General features: G+C 39.7%; 1 protein-coding gene across 1 annotated transcript in view; it reads left to right on the top strand.

The window, feature by feature from the left end:
* SLC49A4 (solute carrier family 49 member 4) overlaps positions 1 to 22863 on the top strand; it is an 838329-nt gene that overhangs the window by 535022 nt on the left and 280444 nt on the right. The window contains exon 6 of the mRNA XM_044062768.1: positions 3182 to 3249. Coding sequence (XP_043918703.1) covers positions 3182 to 3249 — 68 coding nt within the window. The remainder of the gene's footprint in view (positions 1 to 3181; positions 3250 to 22863) is intronic.

Below are 22863 nucleotides of genomic sequence, written 5' to 3'. Positions count from 1 at the left end.
GTTGCTCCATGGTTCAATAAGGGTGCAGTTTCAGATGTGTAAGTACATGACAGTGAAGTTTGGTTAGGCTGACAGCTGGCTTTGTCTGCTGGTCTTCTCCTTTAGATCCTTTGTTCCTGTTAAAATTTCTTTTGAGAGTCTGAGAGATGGCAGAAGAAGTCAGCAACTTTTTCATTACTGTTTTGCTAAGTTGATGAGACTGTCTGGTCTGAGACCTATCATGTGTTGCTTCATTTTTTTTTTTTTTTTTTTTTAACAGGTGACCTTGACCTATGTCTGACACCTGTTTGAATTGGATCTTGGGTATTCCACAGTCAGGGTGATTGTTTTAGTCATCTCTGGATGTCACAGCTTTCTGCTGGACAGAACTGTTGACCAGCACTTGCTGTTTGAGCTCCTTAAAAGGGTTCTGTAAATTTGCCCTGCTTTGAAGAATCCCCGCCCTCTTTGTAATTTGAATTTCAATACCTGCAGACTTGCCTATTCTCTAAAATAGTTTTAGAACTATAGCTAAAATCAGTCCATTCCTTTCTGTGTGGGGCTCAAAATCCAGGGGAAGTGTGAGAAGTGTTCATATGTTGGATGTACACTACTTGCATAGCTGTTACTTGAAGAGTATGCACAAGTTCAAGAATGCAGAATGTGTGCTTGTCTCTTACTGTAGAAAGGGGTTGACCATTGTTTAGTAAATCCCTTTTAAAGTGGATTGCAAACACCATTTTGTTCTGTCATCTCATGTTCAAACACCCTTTGGAAAATCAACTGCCTTTGGAAAATGTTGCTGTGAAAGCTACTCTATCAGAGGTGTGGTTGCTTCCAGTACTTGCTTTAAACATACCCTCCTTGCAGATAGTTCTGCCATTGTTGCTTTACACTTTCACCATGCATTGTTTGTTGGACTTTGATTCCAAGAGTTAGGCCTCCTTTGACACCTTTTTGCTTTAAAACTTGTGCTTTTCTGAGCTGTTGCATGTAGGCACCTTCTTCTTGAAGGTTATAATTGTACACTTCTTGGGATTCCTCCCAACAGTTACTCTCTTGCAGTGGGTGTTTTTTTATCCTCCAGCCATTTACCTGTATTTGCATTTTCTTGAAGTTTTGTCAATATACAGTTTTATTTTGTTGTGTTTTCTGGGGGTGGGGGGGGGTTCTGTTTTACAGGTTCTGCTTGCTATTAGAGGATGAAAGTTGAACTAAGTAGTGTCCAGAGTGCATGCTAGCTCCTTGTCCACTATTTCACATCATACTATACTCTGACCCTGAGCATGACGGTGAGAAAAAAATCAGGTTTGTTCTGAGCTGGAGACCACTGAAAAGAAAATCTCGACAGTTAGGTTCATAGGTTCATGGGTGTGTACTAGGCTAATAGCCCTGGAGCCTTTACAAGCGTAGTCCTTAGACATGCTGCCTGACGTTAGTTACCAGTGCCTTTACCAAGTAGAGCCACTGGAGTGATCCCCGGGGTGAACTTTCTATTTCCCATCCACTCATCAAGATGTCTCTTGAAGAGGGCCAGTGAGGTGCTGTGCTTGACGTGTATGGGAAATTTATTCCAGAGCATGGGGAGTCTCTGATTTATGAACTTGTCCCTCCAGCATGTTCTGTTGATTGTGGTAATGAGGTTGAGGTCTCTGGAGCGTGTGATGTGGAGGAATTGGGATTTCTTTAGCTGTAGCATTTTTAACAGAGCTGGGTCGGACATGGCTTTGTAAGTCAAGCAGAGATTGCCTCTTAGTAGATGATATGAGACAGAGAATAGCTGGAATATTTTGAGTCTGTCCATGTAGGACATGTGTTTAAGGCCTAGGATCCTCTTTGTGAGGTACTTTTGTGGACTCTCCAGCTGTTGCAGGTGTCTAGTGAGGTACATGTCAAATGGGGTATTATACTCAATTGGTCTAATGAGGGAAGAGTAGAGAGAAATAATGACCTCTTTCTTCCTGGATGCAAAACCCTTGGTAATGAGGTGTGCCACATAGAAGGACTTTCTGACTACAGTGGCAATGTGGTGGTCGAAGGAGAGTTTGCTGTCAACCTGTGTCCCCAGATCTGTTATAACGCCTTCAGTGTTGAGTGGGCTCCCATCAATGTGGTAATTAGTGGGAACTGAGTTTTTCCCAAAGGCGATGACAGATTTTTTGGCATTAAGCTTAAGGCCATGGTTTCGACACCAGTCATTTGTCTCAATGAGGCCTTTCTGTAGGATGTTTGCATCACTTGGGGAGTTAGTAATGGTTCCTAGCTTACAGTCTTCTGCAAACTGGTCAGCCAGAGTTCCTCCGTGTTGGCCTGGACGTCTGCGAAGTAGATGCCAAACAGGAGATGACTCAGGACCGATCCCTGTGGGTCTCCACTCATGACTGTTCAGCAGTCTGACATGGAATCCGCTACTTTAACACTGTGGGTTCTATCTATGTGCCAATCTGCAACCCACCTAATGATATAGGGGTTGATGCCTAGTTTGGTGAGTTTATCAATAATTACTGAGTGAGGAATGGTATCAAAGGCCTTGGCCAGATCGAGGTAGGTTGTATGAACTGTCTTACCCTCATCGTCATGTAATTTACCTTTCACAAAACCAAATTGCATGGGATCTAGAGTTTGGAGATTCCCTATATATTTGTTAATTAGGTCCATGATGATGCGCTCCATAGCCTTGCATATCAGACTCATCAAGCTAATGGGACGATAATTCCCAGGGTCTGTAGTCGCTCCTCCTTTATGGAGAGGGATGACTGTAGCCCTCACTAACCTGATATAGAAAAATATTTACAGATTACTTGATAAGATGAGTATATACAGTATGTTTTTCTCTGGTCAGATTTTCCCTTTTCTCTGTATGCCACCTTTCGTTTTCCTGTTTAAAAAGGTTGCAGGTCTAATGTGACCTATTAAGACAGTAAAAGCAAGTAACTCAAATGAAATAAACAGACGTACAAACCAATACACCCATGCTTCTCAATTTTCTTGCAGTATTGAGCATTTCTCTTGTTATAACCAACCTTCACACTCATGTCTTTGTTTTCCATGAAGCTCACTTGATGATTCATGTGATTGAATATATTTTGGAAAATAATTGCTTGTTTTTGGATTTTAGAAACTTGCATGTTAAGAAACTGGGGTGGCCTGTAGATGTCTGAATACACTGTAAAAATCTTTTTTTTCTTTTGGCTTGCATCAGGTCGATGCTGGATGGATTGGCTTTTGGTCAATAATTGGAGGCTGTGTAGTTGGGCTAGCTATGGCTAGGTAAGTGTTGTATATTTTGGTGGCATTTATTTCATTTCAGTCATGTGTGTTCTTATTTCCTAGTTTCATTAATTGTTATAGTTTATATTTTTGTAATTATCATTACTGACATTATCAGACTTCTTATGTAACTCAAAAATAGTGTTACTGTTCCTGTCCTTAAGTAAGGTATCTGAATTTGTTAGGCGTAGACTGGAGGAATCGCAGGCTGTAGGGTGGAGGCGGAGTGAGGGGATTGATTGAGGTCTTTAACACAAGGGTTTCAACTAGCTGGTGCAGAACTTTACAGGAAAGGATATAATTCCAGTAGAATTCTAGACCAGGTCCTAATCAAGGTGGAGGGGATCAGAGGGTGAGAGGTGTCCCAGTGAGTTTATCCTTAGAAAAAAGGGATCATGCATCCCACTTTATGGGCACGAGGGTAAAACACAAAGATGGAAACAATGGTGTAACATTTCCAGTGATGGGATTATGATGAGCTAGAGCAAAGGGTCAGAGATGAGTTTAAGGGAACAGTGACAAATTCACAGGGTTAGCAAACTGTGTGATTAGTTCAAGACAGTACAAGGATTTGAAGAAGATTCAAAAAAGGGGAAAAAAGGTGTGCGTGTGTGGGGGGGGGGAGTCAATTTGGCTACATGTTCATGTGAAGCTAGTGGTTAGGACAAAAAATGAGTCACAAAAGTGAAATAGAGGGGATGGGAGGTAGAGGAGGAACAGAGCAAAGCAGCAAGCAGAAAAGTGACAAAGTAAATAGAGGCAGCAGGGACATAAGTTGAAATTAATTTGGCAGAATGGATCAAGAAAGGAACATAGGTCTTTTAAATGTATTGCAAAAAGCAGGACAGAAGGAACAGACCTGGCTAGGATGAATAAGGATGAGAAGAAGAGCAAAGAAGACATGGAATAAGCAGAACTTTTGAATGAACATTTTTGTACCATCTTCATGAAGGAAGGGCAGAATATAGTTAAAGCAGAGTTGACAGCCATAGGTTGACATTTGAGTAGAGAGGATAGAGATGGAAAGGAAGACGATTCTACAAATACGAGTCAAGATAAAAGGAACAGACGGACTGCCTTACAGGATCCAAATGATTCTGTCTGCACTCTGCTGGTAATATCCATTCAGGCACTGAGAACTGCAAGAAGGCAAGAGTGGTACCTTTGTACAAAACTGGGAGAAGGAGACTGCAGGCCAGCTAGAAAGGTGGTAGGAAAATCATGGGAAAGTCTGTTTGCATTCCTAAGGAAGAGCAGTCTCTAGGATTGCAAGGTAGAACCCTCTCTCTCAGATGTCCACTTTTTGTCAGAAAATACTGGATTTTAAAATTAAAATAGCAGGGTGCTAAGAAATTTCAAGTGGTCCCTTTAAATTACGATTTTTTTTCAGTTTGACCCCCTCATCTACTTCACTATTATCAGTCAAGTTAGTAGAATTACAGCTGTGACTTTATCATTGACTGCATGAGGGGGAAGCAAGCAGAAGGGTCTTTGAGTCATTTAGGAAAAAAAAGTTGGAATAATTCTCTGTTGAAACTCCCAGGCTATGGCTACAGTGGATCCATAGTACTTAAGTCCTCTACACCGCTCAACCAACCACCCAACATATCCAGCCCCAACTGATGGTATCTGCAGCTTTTTAGTATTTAGAGCATTATCTTCCAGCAGTATTTTTTTTTCGACTAGTCCTGAGAATAGTAAGTCAGGTTATCCATCTATAGGGGGAGATTAATGAACCCAGCATTCCACCACATAGAAAACTATTTGGAACAGTCCTCACATGGGCACTTGCATGAGCCTGATAATGTAGCACAATTTCCAGTATCACTGAATAAGAACAAGCTAGGAATTCTGATAGTAATCCTACAGTGATGGCAAGGAGCAGAAGAAATATAGCAGAAGGACACTAGGTGGGATAGCCCAGCCATTTATCAGTGACTCAGAGACCAGGCCGTTCATGTGAGAGATTCATTGGAGTTTGCTGTCTCAGTGGATACATTGTTTGTATTAGTCATAGACTGTTACATCAGTAGTTGCTGATACAGACATTTTTAACGTATTTTTTGCTAAGGTAGTCCCCTTCTTTTTTATGCCTCATGAAGGACCATTTATTAAAGCACTTATGGGTTATATAATTTAATAAAAGTTTTTTTTTTTTAATCTTCGTTGACCACTTTTGTTTTACTTATCGTTTAGTGGTCACAAATGCTGCACTGTTGAACTGCACTTAGTTGTACGTGTTTGGCTATTCTGCTTATGTTTTGCACGATTCTGTCAAGTTTACTTTTAATTTCTGTTTGAGTAGTGGTATCCCACAATCTTACTGGAAATGAGAGGGGTCATGCTGTTATGTACTCAAATGTCTTGATAATTAGCTGTGCATAGTTTTGGCCAGCTGTATTGACTTTTCAAGAGCCTTTGTTCAGATTTTCAGTGTCTTCTGTTGAGAAGTTTAAGCTAGAATGAGTCTGTCACTTGAACAGAGTCCAGTTTAAGACTGTGTAACAGTAAAACCTGACATTGAAGAATCGGTTTGCATAGTTTGGTTGAGCTTCAGCAAAGCTTTTGATTCATTACCCCTAAACACACACACACACACACACACACACACACACACACACACACACACACACACACACCTTGGAAAACTGCAGAATTTGGAGGCTGTGCTGAGGGACAAGACTGTAGTATGTTTGGAGAGTAACAAGCGGTATATTGTCATTGATAGGGGAAGCATCAAATGCAGTGGTGGTCTTTGGTTCATTGTTGTTTATTATGTATGTTTCAGACTTACCTGGATGAATGTTGAAAGGGATTGATCCCCTATTGATTCTTTGACAGATGATGCAAAAACAGATGCAGCAATCAGTGATGAGATAAGAAGGACTTACAAAGGCAGTTCAGGTTGGAAGGAAGCAGACATTAGAAATTCATAGTAAATAAATCCAGAGTGCTGCACATGGTCTGCAGCAGCCCTGCTGCGATGTACTAGCTGAGGGGGATGGAAATGATGTCAGTAGAGCAGTGAGAATATGTGGGTGTTTATCAGGCCTTTTCTGTACTACAAGGAATGGAGCAAGTAGGCTGTGGAAGCAGCAGACTGAATGCCATGGTCCCCCCCCCCAGAGATGGGTCCATAAACCCAGAAGTAATAATACTGCTCTATGTAACTATGGCCAGACTGCATCTCAAGTACTTTTTTCCCCAGTACTCAATGCTGTACAGGGAGAGTGCTAAAAGGAGTACAGAGGAAAACTACTATAATGGTATATGAAACTGGAGATGAGAGGTGCAGGGGTTCTTTCAGTAGAGTGGAAGAGACAAGAGGGGCATAGTATTGTTATTGATTCACAAGATTATGTGAAGGGGATGAGAAAAGGCCACGAACAGGAAGGATATGTGAGTGGGGGGTGCACAGACAGCACATTATAAGGACCCACTTCTCCCTGGATATGTGAAAGAACTACTACAGAGATAGAGAGAGAGAGAATTAGAGAGACAGAGCAGTCTCTGGATCCATTGAATAGGTTGCTGGAACTGGTGGCGGTGAGAGAATTCAGGAAAGCATTTAAGATAGTATGACGTGAAGAAAAAGGGGGATAGAGGGAGTGAAGGTAAAATGTTAAAGCCATTTAAAAGGTGGCTTAGATTAGTCTATTGTCTTTTACTAGTATACATTTTCAGCCTTGCCTTCTCTGCCCCAGTCATCCTGTTTCACAGTTGTTGTATTAGAATTGCCTCTGAGTGAATCCCAAATGTAAAAACCAGTACAGTTGCATGCAGCTGTGCCTCAGGCAGTGTTTAACATACTGATATAGAACAAACTTATTTCTGTGGTAGAACTCTCTGCACAAAGTAATCCTTATAAAGTCGGTGCATTTTTTCAAAATCCTTCCATCTGCCACAGTAGTTACGTGTCATGGCTGTCTAGCATCCCATTTCCATTTTGATTTCTGTGAAGAAGTGAAAACACAGGGAAAAACTGAAATTATAAGTAAACCACAGGTGTAGCTTTCTAGTAATGCAAACGTGAATTGTATAGGGCTGTGGCAAGTTAGGGATTTTACTATAAATATCACTTCCAGTCTCCCCTGAAAAGAGGCTACTAGCCTAATGGGGCTAACTTGGTCAACAAAGGATAGATAAATACATATTTAACTTTATTTGGGTTTTAGACAATTTGTGCTAAGACAATACAGCTAAAAAATACTATCGGGAAACATATTTTCTGGCACTATGGTTTTTTTCAAGTAGTTTGTTACACTGCTGTGTATAAAGGGCAGTCTGCCCTCTGATATTAAAAATTCATGTTGCACTGTTTAAACTGTGAAGTAAACTTTTTCATGACACAGTCCTGTTTTTGAAGTCCTTGTATAAGGAATGTCATTTTCTATAAGAAGCAAGCATTCTGTACATACGAGATGTGTTATAGGCATACATGTGATATTTTTATACTGCTGATTGCAGACTTCGTTTGAAAATGTACTGCATCTGTACCAGTTGGACAGAGTATAAGTAATATTTTTTTCTAGGCAGTGGCTTTGTTAAATCAACGCAGCACATTGCAGCTACACTTACTGGTACTGAAAGACAAAAGTCTCCTTCAGCAAGTTGGCTTATTTTTAGTCTTTAATGATTCTGTGACCCTGACTTTTAACAAGGATTGGGTTTTGCAGCTTAGAAAACTGTTTGCTTGAGGCTAAGATTATGGTTTTCCTTTTCATAAAAAGGGCGAGCTGTCAGTCATAAACGTGGAAGAATCCCCAGAGTCTGTAATTAACTCAGTTCATGTAAGAATGTTGACTTGCAGTGATCATTTAACACACTGGAATCTTTAGATTTTAATGGTGCTTTTAAGTTAAAGAGTAGCTGATGAAAGGAAAAGGCCACAATGCTGCATTTATGCCCTTTAATTTGTACCAACAGCACCTGTAAGTTTGTTAAATGAATAACTCTTGTCATAAGGTAAAGATTTTCATCATAATTATGTTGTGAAAGTCCTTTTCAAATGAGCTATGACTGCTCCTTTCCAGTGTCCATTTTGCTTATGGCTGATTCGTGGATGGTTTGAATAAAGTAAGTTGTTGCATCAAAGAAGATATTTCCAGAAAATTGTACAACTTCTGATCTAGCTAGAGTCTTTTGCACAGGTATAAGAAAAGGTAAAGAAGTGTAGTGCATTGAGAACTTTTTTGGGAAATCTAAGATGTTTTGTGAAACAATAGCAGAGCTGTATCAATGTCAGTTGAGATACCTGGGCAGTGCCCCCATTTGGAATCTCCCTCGTTTGAAGATGACGGCAAAAAAGTCCTCTCAGATTTGAGAATAAAATAAAAAGTACTTTCAGGTCATTAGCTTAAGTAAAAAACTAGTGTGTGTGTGTGTGTGTGTGTGTGTGTGTGTGTGTGTGTGTGTGTGTGTGTGTGTATATTACAACAACTTGTTCTGTTAACACTTTTGCTAAGCTGAAACCAAGAGCTGATGAAGCTCATTGTTATATTTCACTGACTGTCAGTTGCTGTCTATCTTTGTAAGAGCTTTTCGGTAATTGGACATGTTTACTAAGCTGCAGCAAAGAGTTATACTAGGTATTTGTTACAGTTCCTGAATTAATGTACAAATGCTCATTTAAACAGCCTCAGACACAATCATAGCTACTTAAATGATTGCTTGTAATTCCATCGGGGACCTTTTGGTACCTCTTCCACAGTACCAGTCATGCACCCCAACATCTTGCAGGTAAGGAAGCCATTTTCTTGCACTTTCCATGGCTTTGAGCATCAGCATGGCATTTCCCCTAGTTATGTTTATGGATATAGCAATGAAATTTTAAAAGTCATTTCTTGCATATCCTTAGCGATGTACTTTATTAAGGGATAGATATATTGAGTATGAAGAGATAGCTAGCAGGTTAGGCTGGTGCCAGGCAAGCAAGTACGGTAGATCCAAATGAAAAAGAAGATAGCCAGCACCATGGAGAATCTGAATATAATCATTTATTGTAAACTGTAATCTAGACCGGTTTCAGCACAAGGCTTTCCTCAGTAGTACAAAATAAAATAATTGGGTCATGGTCTTATATAGCTGCAATCAATTAGATTCATGACATCATTTCCTGTGTTTAAAGAAACAGAAAAAAGTTATCATGGATTATCAACATGAATCACATATTAAATATGAAAACATGATATACATCTATTCAAAGAAAAAAATATATAGGTTAGTTTTTAGGATATAGCATAATAATGCATAATCAAATATTGTCATAGAAAATACATATGAAATAAGATGAAAAATGAACTAAGAAGGAACTGTGGATAAAAAGTAATACATGCTATGGAGTGAAATTACAGTTATACAAGGAATAATAGTTAAACTGACTAGTTATTGCTAGTAACTCATAATTTGTCATTTAATCCGGGGGAAAAAAGTCCCCCAAGTTTTATTATCCACCTCCTTTCTTTTTTATTAAGAATATCGTGCCACCCTGTCTTGAAGGCTCTGTTACCAATGATGCGATCAATGATGGTAAATGAAAATTTGGCAGTGGAATGTTTAGTTGTGTGTCTATATAGTGCATTTGTTATTCTCTGGTTCCTGATATCCCCTAGGTGTTCAGAAATTCTGGTGTGAAACTGTCTGGAAGTTTGGCCAATGTAAAAAGCCTGACAGGTGCATGTGGCGAGGTAGACTATCCAATCTGAACTGCAACTGCCAAAGAATTCAATGTTGTATATTTGTCCTGTGTTTTTACTGGTAAAACAAGTGGTTTTGAAAATGTAATTGCAAAAGCTGCAATGACCACAAGGATAAATACCAATTAGTTTATCCCCTGTGAGTGTCCTTTGTATTAAATTGTCATGCCTTGGGTTTGTTCTTTTGTAATGAGAAAAATGTGAACACAGTGATTTACCCTTTCTGTATGAGAAATAGCAACGTTCTCCTAAATAATTCTCTAAAAGGGGTTGCGAGTTGAGTATGTTCCAATGGTTATTGATAATATTAATCAAATTCCTGCTGTTACGTCCATAGGTTGTGACAAATCTGCATAGGTTGGAACCATCATCTCTTTTTCTTCTGCTGTATTTTAAGAGAGAATCTCTGGATTTAGTATTGCTGGATTGTATGGCTGAGTGGATGATTTGAGGTGAATATCCCCTGGACAAAAATCTGTAGGTTAAATCCGTTTGATGTTTGGTAAGCTCATCCTCTGAAGAGCATATTCTTTTTATCCTCAGAAACTGTGATTTTGGAATATTTTTAGCAATATGTTTGGGATGAAAGCTCTCCGCATGCAAAAGAGTATTGAATTGTGGGAATTTTCTATAAACTGATGTTTGAAGTGTGTTGTCTATTGCTCTTTTCAAATGAACATCCAAGAAATTCATTTCATCCAAGTGATGTTCTTCCATAAATTCAATACCCCAGATGTTCCCGTTTAAATATTCCATAAATTCCTGGAGGTATTCATTGCCTCCCTTCCAAACTAACCAACAGTCGTCCAGGTACCTTCTCCATATATCGATTTCTGGTAGGTATATATTATGCATAGGATTGTATATAATCATTTCTTCTATGTAACCCATGAAGAGGTCCGCATATATGGGTGCAAAAGATGCACCCATAGCTGTCCCTTGTAGTTGCCAATAACAATCCTGTTGAAAATAAAACACATTTTTGGCCAAAATGTGTTCAGCCATACATAATATAAGCGTATTCATTCCTGGTGGATATAGATTTGATTTGTTAAGCCAGAATTCCAATGCCATTAAACCAGCCCAGTGAGGAATGCTGGTATATAATGATGATACATCCAAAGTACACATAAGCCAGTCTGGATCTAGCTGTGATTCTGTCACTATCTGTAGGAATTCAGTGGTATCCTGTATTCTTGCACGAATTTGTGTGAGTAATGGCTTTAGTTTCTCAGTGAGAAAGGCTGATAAGGGTTCCGTTAGTGAACCAATGCCAGATACAATCGGTCTACCGGGTGGTTGTTGTACGGATTTATGAATTTTTGGTAAAAGGTATAGATATTGTTTGGCAGGTTCTTTGACTATCAAATGTGTTTTGGTTTTCTCTGAGATGATACCATTCTCAACTGCCTGTTCCAAAAATTCATTTATTTCCGTTTGAAAACAAGGTGTAGGGTCAATGTCCATCTTCATGTAATGATGATGATTTAATAATTGTCTATGACCTTCACTTTGATAATAATCATTGTCCATAACCACAACCGCACCCCCTTTGTTTGCAGGAATAATTACAATATCTGTATTCTTTTTAAGTTGTGTAAGAGCTGCTTGTTCCTGTTGTGAAAGGTTATTTTTCATGATTTCTGTAGAGCTGAAGTGAAAATGTATATCCTTAATGACTGCTTGCTGAAAAACAGCGACATGTTTGTCCATAGGAGGCATAAAGGAAGATTTTTGAAATCTAAAATCAGATGATCTTTGAGTGTCATTACTTTTATCCTGTTGTTGGAAAAATAGGACAGGCATCTTTTATATGCTCATTATTGAATAACTAATTTTATGTCCTACTAACCTGAACCAAGTGGATTCATTGTGTTGACTATATAACAAGGTGGAAATAGTGGGGACTAGTTATGCCAATCACAAGTCAGTGATAGACATCAGGATTTGTGATATAATAATAACAAGCACAGTCCTTTTTCTTTGTTCATAATACATTCTTGAACAGGGTCAGAATAAATATTATATTTTGGGTTTTTGCAAAAAACTTTCATATAACCCAAATACAGTATCTCCAGGCTATTTACTAACCTGTCAAACAAATTACCTTACACATTCCATTATAAAGGTGTACTGTAAATCTGTACTCTTCTGTGATTCAAGAATTTGAAACTTTTTTGATATCACTTCATTCCTGACTTGCTCTCACAATCATAGTTTTGCTCAATATTTAAATTTTATTGCTCATAAGTTCCAGCAACTCATTGTCATGGATCTTCAGACATTACTATCAGGCCTATGCTCCGATAAGGATGATTTAAAAATCTTTGGTATTGGAACTACTTCAAGTGACATACCAAATTTGGACCAAATAGATCCAGTTGACGGTTGCGAAAACTCTTTTTATAAGCTTGGCAAACAAATTAAAGTACTTAGAACAAATATTTGGCATCACAAATTGTTTAAAGCTTATCAAGTGCAAAATATATCCCCTAGAGGATTGAGATGCAAAATACAACCACTGGTTGCTACACCTGATGATGTTTTGCTAAAAGAATGGCAAACAGCTCAACAAGAAGCTGCTATGGCAAGGGTTAATATACTATCATCATTTTATGAGAGAACTGTACAAGCAAACATAGTGGAAGTTGAGACAACTTGCCTTAATCTTAAACAATTTGAAGAAAATACAAAATTCAGGGATTGTTTGAGCAAGTTAGCTAAGGAAGTTTCCATTTTGGAAAATAACCTTAAAAGCAAGAAATTGCACAGATTTGCCCGGGACAAGGAAGATTATCAGAAGGGCAGACAATTTGAATCACAGAAGGGAGTCAGGTTTGCTCAGGGCACCAAGAATGTGTCTTTTATACGCAAAAAAAGACCTCGGTCTATTCTTAAAAAGACAGGTACAAGTTATATCACATCTGGTGAGGAATCCTCCACCACAGATACAGACATATCCATTGTGAGGGATTCTCCAAATGCCAAAAGGGGTAGAACAGCTGATGCCCCTTTAGGGGCAAGAAACACAGAGCAGGCAGGAAGCACAGGGGCCACAAGCTTAGAAGAACTCTTCATGTCAGTGGTGAAGTAAATGAACAACATACAAATGTGCTCAACATTTCAAAATATGTTTTATCTGATGAACAACATGCTTTATTGAATAAAGGCCTCGGTTTTATTCCTGGTTTCTTTATTGATGAAAGCTCTTTGGTATCTGACACTTTAGAGTTCTGTAGAAAAATTAACCTAAAAATATTTTTCCAACAACAGGATAAAAGTAATGACACTCAAAGATCATCTGATTTTAGATTTCAAAAATCTTCCTTTATGCCTCCTATGGACAAACATGTCACTGTTTTTCAGCAAGCAGTCATTAAGGATATACTTTTTCACTTCAGCTCTACAGAAATTATGAAAAATAACCTTTCACAACAGGAACAAGCAGCTCTTACACAACTTAAAAAGAATACAGATATTGTAATTATTCCTGCAGACAAAGGGGGTGCGGTTGTGGCTATGGACAATGATTATTATCAAAGTGAAGGTCATAGACAATTATTAAATCATCATCATTACATGAAGATGGACATTGACCCTACACCTTGTTTTCAAACGGAAATAAATGAATTTTTGGAACAGGCAGTTGAGAATGGTATCATCTCAGAGAAAACCAAAACACATTTGATAGTCAAGGAACCTGCCAAACAATATCTATACCTTTTACCAAAAATTCATAAATCCGTACAACAACCACCCGGTAGACCGATTGTATCTGGCATTGGTTCACTAACGGAACCCTTATCAGCCTTTCTCACTGAGAAACTAAAGCCATTACTCACACAAATTCGTGCAAGAATACAGGATACCACTGAATTCCTACAGATAGTGACAGAATCACAGCTAGATCCAGACTGGCTTATGTGTACTTTGGATGTATCATCATTATATACCAGCATTCCTCACTGGGCTGGTTTAATGGCATTGGAATTCTGGCTTAACAAATCAAATCTATATCCACCAGGAATGAATACGCTTATATTATGTATGGCTGAACACATTTTGACCAAAAATGTGTTTTATTTTCAACAGGATTGTTATTGGCAACTACAAGGGACAGCTATGGGTGCATCTTTTGCACCCATATATGCGGACCTCTTCATGGGTTACATAGAAGAAATGATTATATACAATCCTATGCATAATATATACCTACCAGAAATCGATATATGGAGAAGGTACCTGGACGACTGTTGGTTAGTTTGGAAGGGAGGCAATGAATACCTCCAGGAATTTATGGAATATTTAAACGGGAACATCTGGGGTATTGAATTTATGGAAGAACATCACTTGGATGAAATGAATTTCTTGGATGTTCATTTGAAAAGAGCAATAGACAACACACTTCAAACATCAGTTTATAGAAAATTCCCACAATTCAATACTCTTTTGCATGCGGAGAGCTTTCATCCCAAACATATTGCTAAAAATATTCCAAAATCACAGTTTCTGAGGATAAAAAGAATATGCTCTTCAGAGGATGAGCTTACCAAACATCAAACGGATTTAACCTACAGATTTTTGTCCAGGGGATATTCACCTCAAATCATCCACTCAGCCATACAATCCAGCAATACTAAATCCAGAGATTCTCTCTTAAAATACAGCAGAAGAAAAAGAGATGATGGTTCCAACCTATGCAGATTTGTCACAACCTATGGACGTAACAGCAGGAATTTGATTAATATTATCAATAACCATTGGAACATACTCAACTCGCAACCCCTTTTAGAGAATTATTTAGGAGAACGTTGCTATTTCTCATACAGAAAGGGTAAATCACTGTGTTCTCATTTTTCTCATTACAAAAGAACAAACCCAAAGCATGACAATTTAATACAAAGGACACTCACAGGGGATAAACTAATTGGTATTTATCCTTGTGGTCATTGCAGCTTTTGCAATTACATTTTCAAAACCACTTGTTTTACCAGTAAAAACACAGGACAAATATACAACATTGAATTCTTTGGCAATTGCAGTTCAGATTGGATAGTCTACCTCGCCACATGCACCTGTCAGGCTTTTTACATTGGCCAAACTTCCAGACAGTTTCACACCAGAATTTCTGAACACCTAGGGGATATCAGGAACCAGAGAATAACAAATGCACTATATAGACACACAACTAAACATTCCACTGCCAAATTTTCATTTACCATCATTGATCGCATCATTGGTAACAGAGCCTTCAAGACAGGGTGGCACGATATTCTTAATAAAAAAGAAAGGAGGTGGATAATAAAACTTGGGGGACTTTTTTCCCCCGGATTAAATGACAAATTATGAGTTACTAGCAATAACTAGTCAGTTTAACTATTATTCCTTGTATAACTGTCATTTCACTCCATAGCATGTATTACTTTTTATCCACAGTTCCTTCTTAGTTCATTTTTCATCTTATTTCATATGTATTTTCTATGACAATATTTGATTTTGCATTATTATGCTATATCCTAAAAACTAACCTATATATTTTTTCTTTGAATAGATGTATATCATGTTTTCATATTTAATATGTGATTCATGTTGATAATCCATGATAACTTTTTTCTGTTTCTTTAAACACAGGAAATGATGTCATGAATCTAATTGATTGCAGCTATATAAGACCATGACCCAATTATTTTATTTTGTACTACTGAGGAAAGCCTTGTGCTGAAACCGGTCTAGATTACAGTTTACAATAAATGATTATATTCAGATTCTCCATGGTGCTGGCTATCTTCTTTTTCATATAGATATATCGAAACAGAGATGCCAGACTTAAACATAGTCACACCAGAACACTTTAATTTGGGTTCAACTGTGAAAAGATCCATGGAGGAAATACCTTAAAATGGTTGCTGGACTTGCATGAAGCTTCACAAGACATTTATTTATTTATTTACCTTCTTTGGTGTCAGGTAGTGAAACCAGTAGCAGCATCCTGTAAGAAATATTGATTTATGGTCTATTAGTTGGGATGACTGTTTACTGTCTGCATCATTGATGTCAGGTATGTTTAAGTGAATTAGTAAATATGTGAGCTGTTTTTTGACTCGTATCTCTTGCTTTTCACTTTTCATACCACTCTGCTCTTCCTCATGCCTTCCTCTTCTGACTTCTACCAGTGTGCTAACTGTGCTTACTGTATGTTTTTCAGTCCGGTGCACACTTTCTTTAACTGTATTTATTAATGTGCTGCAGTGGTATTTTTTTATTTGGCATCTTAGCTCATGATGCCTGAGGGTATCTAATTGGACTTAACTTCAGAGCCAAACCAATAGATCTTACTTAAATGTACTGTAGATACTCCCCATTCAACCCAGCACCATATCCATGGGTGACTTTAACTATCCAGCTGTAAACTTGGAATCATACACAACCACAGACATGTAGGCCCAGAGATTCATGGACCAGATAATACATAAGCCCACTAGTGGCAGATATCCTTTACCAGCTCCTCACAAACATGGGAGAATGCCACCCCCCCACACACACACCAAACAGTGGAATGTTCTCACTGGGTAGGTCAGACCATAAATATCTCTTTTGAAATGAAGATAACATCTGGGGCTACAGTAAACCCTGTTACTTTTAGGAATTATTCTAAGGCACATTTTTTGTTATTAAATGACACCCTGGAAAATTCCAAGCCTGCCCCACAAAACCTGAGAACACCTTTCCCTGTGTGCAATCATATTAATAGCTGCATTGAGGCAGCTGTACCAGCCCATAAAAGCACATGTCAAACTCAAAAAAGCAAGCCAATCTGGTGGAATCCCAACATCAGTGGGCTGTGTAACAAAAAGAAAAAAATCATGGCAAAAATAAGGAAGTACAATGTGCAGCAAGGTAAAAACTCCCTCCTCAATCTAAACGAGCAACTTTAGGGTGCTAATCAAGTCTACCAAAGCTATGTTTGAGGTAAAAATAGCCTCCCAGGGCATGGACAATCACAAGGCTTTTTTCAGCTATGCCCACAACCTCAGACACAATACACAGTACTGTGCTGAACCAGTTGTAAATGGAGTCACCTATACTGAGACAGAATACTCTGCAAATGTACTGGCCATCAAATTTGGCTCTAATTTTACTTCCCTCCCCCAGACACCTCTCAGTATGTACCTTCAACCATAACTCCCCAAATCATCACTACACTGTCCCAAAACAAAGAACAATTTATCATTGTACCCGTTAATATCCCAGAATGTCTCCTTAATAGCAAGAAATGTTTCCTGTCAGGTGCACCAAAATCAATATTTAACCATATCCTCCAGATGAGCTTTGTGCCGCATGATTGGAGGACTGCAGCTTTCAGTCCCTCCACATAAGAGCAGCCCATCTACAGGCACACAAGTCTGGCTGCTCTCATATGCAAGGCCATGGAAAGAATCATTTGGTTACTGGATCCAACCTAGTTTAGGTTCAGTAAGGGCAGGTCATGCTTACTCACCGTGGTTCACCCTGGTGGACTTCTTTGAGAAATTCACCAAAGCAATAGTTAATGGAAAAACAGTGTATACTGCATACCGCAATCTTGCCAAAGCTTTCAACACATTACCTAACTTGGGTGCTGGTAACAAACTATGAAGTTAGGTGTAACCCCCTATGCCACCCACTGGATAACCATCTGGCTTACAGATAGGACCCAAGGGTTAGGATATAGGAGTCTACCTCCACAAAGAGGTTAGTCACTGGTGGAGTCCCTCAGGGTTTGGTGCTGAGGCTGCACCGTTTTGGCATCTATTTCTCTGAGGGCAAGGCCATCATCAAGGGCCTCTAATTGACCATGTTTGCAGATGACTTCAAAATGAATGCAGTCCTAGAGTCCCAGAATGATACAAATATGCTCCAAGAAGGCCAGATACAGGCAAATAACTGGTGCAGGATCGATGGTCTAAAGCTCAATGCCAAATAATGCAAAGTAGTATCCTTTGGGAAAATGACTACCCATGGAAACTACCATACTGACAATACACTCATAAGAGTAGATCCCTCTGGCCAGGGATCTAGGAATGCATGTGACAGAAACCTAGCTTTTGACCATTATATGCCGGTGATGGTAAGGAAATCATTTTATGTTGCATAACTAATAAAGAATGGTGTGGCATCTGGGCCCAAGGGATTAATTGTTCCACTGTATTCAGCCTTCATCAGAGCAGTCATAGCGTACAGTGCCCCCTTCCTTATGTACCTGACAAGGCATATGCAGTAGCTGGAGTGTCCATAGAGGTTCTTCACAAAAAGAATACAGAACATAATCAGCATGTCTTACACTGACCACCTTAAAGCCCATTGCCTGTACTTTGCATCCTACAGACTGCTGAGGTGATCTATAGCATCAGAATTACCTGTTGTAGCCTTCTCCTGCAACATAAATAGGACATACTGGAGGGACAGGCGTATGTCTCAGAGACTACTACCCTTTCTCTGGATCAGGCTTCACATTCATGTTAAACAAAGCTGTACCATAACTCAATTCAAGTATAATTGGGACCAGTGGCTGGGGAAATGGAAATTTACCTATGGTCTGGTACCTGTGTCTCTAATATAGGGAAGCAGCTTGTAAAAGCTTGACCACCCATGCCCAAGTCTACATATACCTCATAAAACAACCCTAGAATATCAAGCTGCTAGATTCATTTGGGAGGCAAGGCTAGGCTAGGCTTAAAAGTCCCTCCCAGGGTCATTAATGTAGTAATCACCTATGAACCTAGAGCTTGCAATGCCTATCAATGCTCACTGATAATATGCAACAACAAATCTTCTCATCCCCTGAAAACATAACCAACATATTGGCAGACAAGTTCATCAATAACATTACTCCCCGTCTACCCTAACTTTGCCAACCTTATTAGCATACCACTGTTTGATAAAAAAAAAAAAAAAACTTAGTAAACCCACAACACTCCCAACTTATCACCTCCAAGGAAGTTCTGAATGCTTCTTCTAAGGCCAAAAGTACTAGCTTCTTGGGTCCGAATGGTGTGCCAGGCTACATTCTTGTCAGTACTAAACACTTTGTTGTACTCACTGCCAAACATATTCAGCTTCAGCTTCTTCACTGGATTTATGCCCGAGAAGAACTGCAGCAGTCATCCTGCTCTTCAAGGGGGAATCCACTACTGCTCCTGGAAACTGTAGACTACTAACTTTGTAAAATAGTGGAATTTTATTTATTTATTGACATTTGTTTACCAGGAAAGTCTGACTGGATAATTTATCCATTTTCAGTGGAGGTCCCGAGAGAAAAGCTCTTCAAATAAAAGAAAAGAAAATTCATGTACATAGGTGAAAATTAACATCTTATTACAGTATACTGTAAATTCATAGATTAATATAAATATTAATAACATGTATGGCATGTAGAATAATCCAAATATTCCATCAGTAAAACAAGGTAATAAGTACAGTCTTTATCACTGAAACACGTTGACGTGTTATAAGTGTGTGAGTTTAATACTCAGAAAGCAAATGTTAGAGTGGAAAATTCAAACGGTGTAGAAGGAGGAGAAGTGAGGGGAGAGCAAGAAAAAGTATTTGTTAAAAGAGTAGATATGGGAGGAAAAATAATGAGTCAAAGCAAAGTTCATCAGCGTGGAACTTATTAACAAGGACATAAGTGTTCTACAAGCCTGGTACCCAAGCCAGTTTGGGTTTGTTAAAGGCAGATCCAGAACGTTTTGGGGTTTATTTGAGAAGGTCACTAATGCATTAGACTCGGATAAATTGGTTCACACTACCTACCTGTGTCTGGATAAGGCCTTTGATACCATTCTGCATTCTATTCTTATTGGAAAGCTAATCAAAGTAAATGTAAACCCCTGTGTTGCTTGCTGGATAGCAGACTGGCTAACAGACAGAACCCAGTCTATTAGTGTGGGAGACATGCTGTCATTGAAAATAGTAGTTACAGTGATTGGATCTAGGACTACTTATATTTGGTATTTAGTTCTCTGATGTTAGTGTTGACATCAAAGTCTGTGGTTGACTAAGTTTGCAGATGACTGTAAAGATGAAGCTATCACCAGTCCCCCCCATCTGACTTCCAGATTGTTCAGGAGGGCGTGACGCACAGCAGTAATTGGTTCCTGGACCACAGCCTAAAACTTCATGCCCTTTAGAAAAAATACTTTTTGGCAAAACTGGCAGCCATTCACCTACCACATAGATGATGCATCTTTGAAAGTTGACTTAGTCATTAGGGACATGGGCACTTTCATTAACGATGAACTACTCTTTGATCATCATGTGCCCACTGTTGGTAGGAAGTCCTTTTAGCTAGCCAGGTTAATCACCAGATCTAGGAAAGTTGTCATCCCTCTCTATTCCTCCCACATCAGGCCAGCAATAAAGTATAATGGTCCCTTTGGCAAGTACTTGTCTAAGCATATGACCCAGCTTGAGAGACTGGAGACTGCAGTGTTTCATCACTAAGATAACTCAAGGGTATGTCTTACTTGAGCTACCCAGACTGCCTTAAAGTACTGTCTGTCTCTTTCCTTCTTACTGTGGACTCTTGAGAGGTAACCTCTGTCTAGCTTACAGAGTCTCAAAGAATCCAGTCCTGTGCGACCTCCTGCACATCTGCAAAACTAATGCTACCCTAAACATCAAGTCAAGAGTTCTTCTGCCAAAACATAAGTAGGGCCTGCTGGCAAGATCTATATATGTATTTTTCTGTATCTGTCTGTTTACATATGTAATATATATATCCCAGAGAATCACTCTCTTATGTAATAGAATTCCTTTGGATATAAAGTAAAATACCTCCCTGACCATCTTTAAACATAACCTGGATGAATGGATTGGAAAGTTATAAATACACCATGGGTCTGTCCCCTCAAGCCCTCATTGAAAGGGTTCTGAAACTAGGTTTAAATTAGTCATGTCAGTGAGTACCTACAGTGTGATGTATTGTGGGCTGCTTGCTAATGAGCTTATGAGTCAGTATCCCAGTATTAACCTATGAACATAAGCACTGTAATAGAATGATCTGATATTGTTAATCCTCGTTCATTCTTTATGCATGGGTATCGGTTCCGACCTCGGAAATGAGCCAGCCATTTTCCAAGCTCGTGTCAGCTTCACACTCTCGAGCTAAATTCTTACCCACAACCCCCCTCTCCCTGTTACCTCAGATTTCGTTTGCCACGTTGCCATTCGGTCGTGTCAAGCTACTTCTCTTGAGCTAAGTACAGTTATTTGTTGTTTAATAGTCTTTCAGATTACTTTTCTGTCAGAAAAGTTTATATTTCATTGTCTCTTACCCTATCGCATCTAGCGTACATATTTTCTTCAGGTTTTTCTGCTCTTTTCTTTACCCTTTTACCGCGAGGTATTCTCTCTTTACCATCGTTGGTAATCCTTCCCTTTTTTCTCTTACCTTCAGGTATTCTTTTGTACCATTGCTGGTACCTTTTTCTATTAATTAATTTGCTGTCATGGCAGATAAGAAAGGTAGTCCGGGGTTTAAGCAGTGTTCTGATTGTGGACACAAACTACCTACTTCTGATGCACACTTTTTGTGCGTTTATTGTTTGGGGGCGTCCCACTTGTCTGTTGACCCACCCTGTACTTTTTGTGAGAACTTTTCGAATAGAACCTTGTTGGAAAGGAAAAACAAGCTGTTACTGAAGGGATTTCTTAAATCTCCCTTTTCAGAGGCTATTTCTGGGTCGGAGGCCTCAACCCCTCCTAGAGCCCATAAGAAAATCTTGGATGTTCCTACCAAGTCTCAATCTTTGCCTTCATCCCCAGCTGGGGACTCCCGCCAACCAAAACCTAAAAAGGCTAAAGTTTTGGCTCTGGAGCTCACTCACCCCAGTGCTTTCGGTGCCTAGACCTTCGGCACCGAGGCCTTTGGCTCCATTAGTGATCTCGGCTCTGTCTTCTCCAGCAGCCTTCACTATATCGGCACCGAGGGGCTCCTCGGTTCAGACTATTACCACTGTATCGGCACCGACCGTTCAGTCGGCGCAGACCTTGACCACGTTGGCTCCGAGATCTTCCTCGGAACCTACGCCTTTGTTGTTGATTCCAGTTTTGTCGGTTCCAGCTTCGGTACTGACAACCACTTTGGCACCGATCACTGTGTCTGTGCAGACCATGACCTCGGCACCGATGACTTCTTCGGTGCAGACACCCATAGTCAAGTCTCTCTTGTCACCGTTGTCCTTGGTGTGGATTGGTGAGATGGGCACCGAGTTTGCCTCTTCTGTGGACAGGCCTGTTTCTCCCTTAGTCTCTGTGACGTCCACTAGAAGCCTTTCCGAACATGATGTGTTGCGTCTTGTGGATCAGGTGCTCTTGGCCAGAGGTATCCCACCCCTCAGGAACTATCCTTCCCTGGGAGGTGATCACCCGTCTCCAAAGACCCCTTCTTATTCTCCTCCTTTATTGCCTTTGAAGTCCATGGATATAGCACAGTCTTCCCCTTCTGCGGTCCCCTTTATGGATCTCACTAAGGAACCGCAGTTGCCTTCATGGCAGGAAAGTTTTGCTATGACCCAGGATGTCAGTTGTGACATGCATAGTTTGCTGCTCCACAGCCATCCAGGGACTCTGGGTCGGCAGGCTGAGCTACCTAGGGGAAGGGTGACCCCTGTCCTAGACATGCACTCCTCTTCATGTGGACCAGCCTTCCAACTGATGGAGAAGGCTTTCACTGCTGCTGACAATACTGGACTGTGTCTATACCTCCACCCTCCTCTGGTACACTGGTTTCACAAGTTACACCTAGCGGACACCGGGTGCAAGGGCCTCAGGACATATTCCCACAGGAATCCCCTTTTCCACTGTCTTCTCCAGCTTCTCCCACTGAGGAGGTCCACCGGAAAAGTTCATGTAAGAGGAAGCACATGGACTCCACAGA

This window comes from Protopterus annectens, chromosome 2.part1, assembly GCF_019279795.1.
Source record: "Protopterus annectens isolate FY-2018-M chromosome 2.part1, PAN1.0, whole genome shotgun sequence".
Classification (NCBI taxonomy): Eukaryota; Metazoa; Chordata; order Ceratodontiformes; family Protopteridae; genus Protopterus; species Protopterus annectens.
The sequence above is the reverse complement of the archived record's forward strand: the minus strand, read 5'-3'. Positions and strand labels throughout refer to the sequence as shown.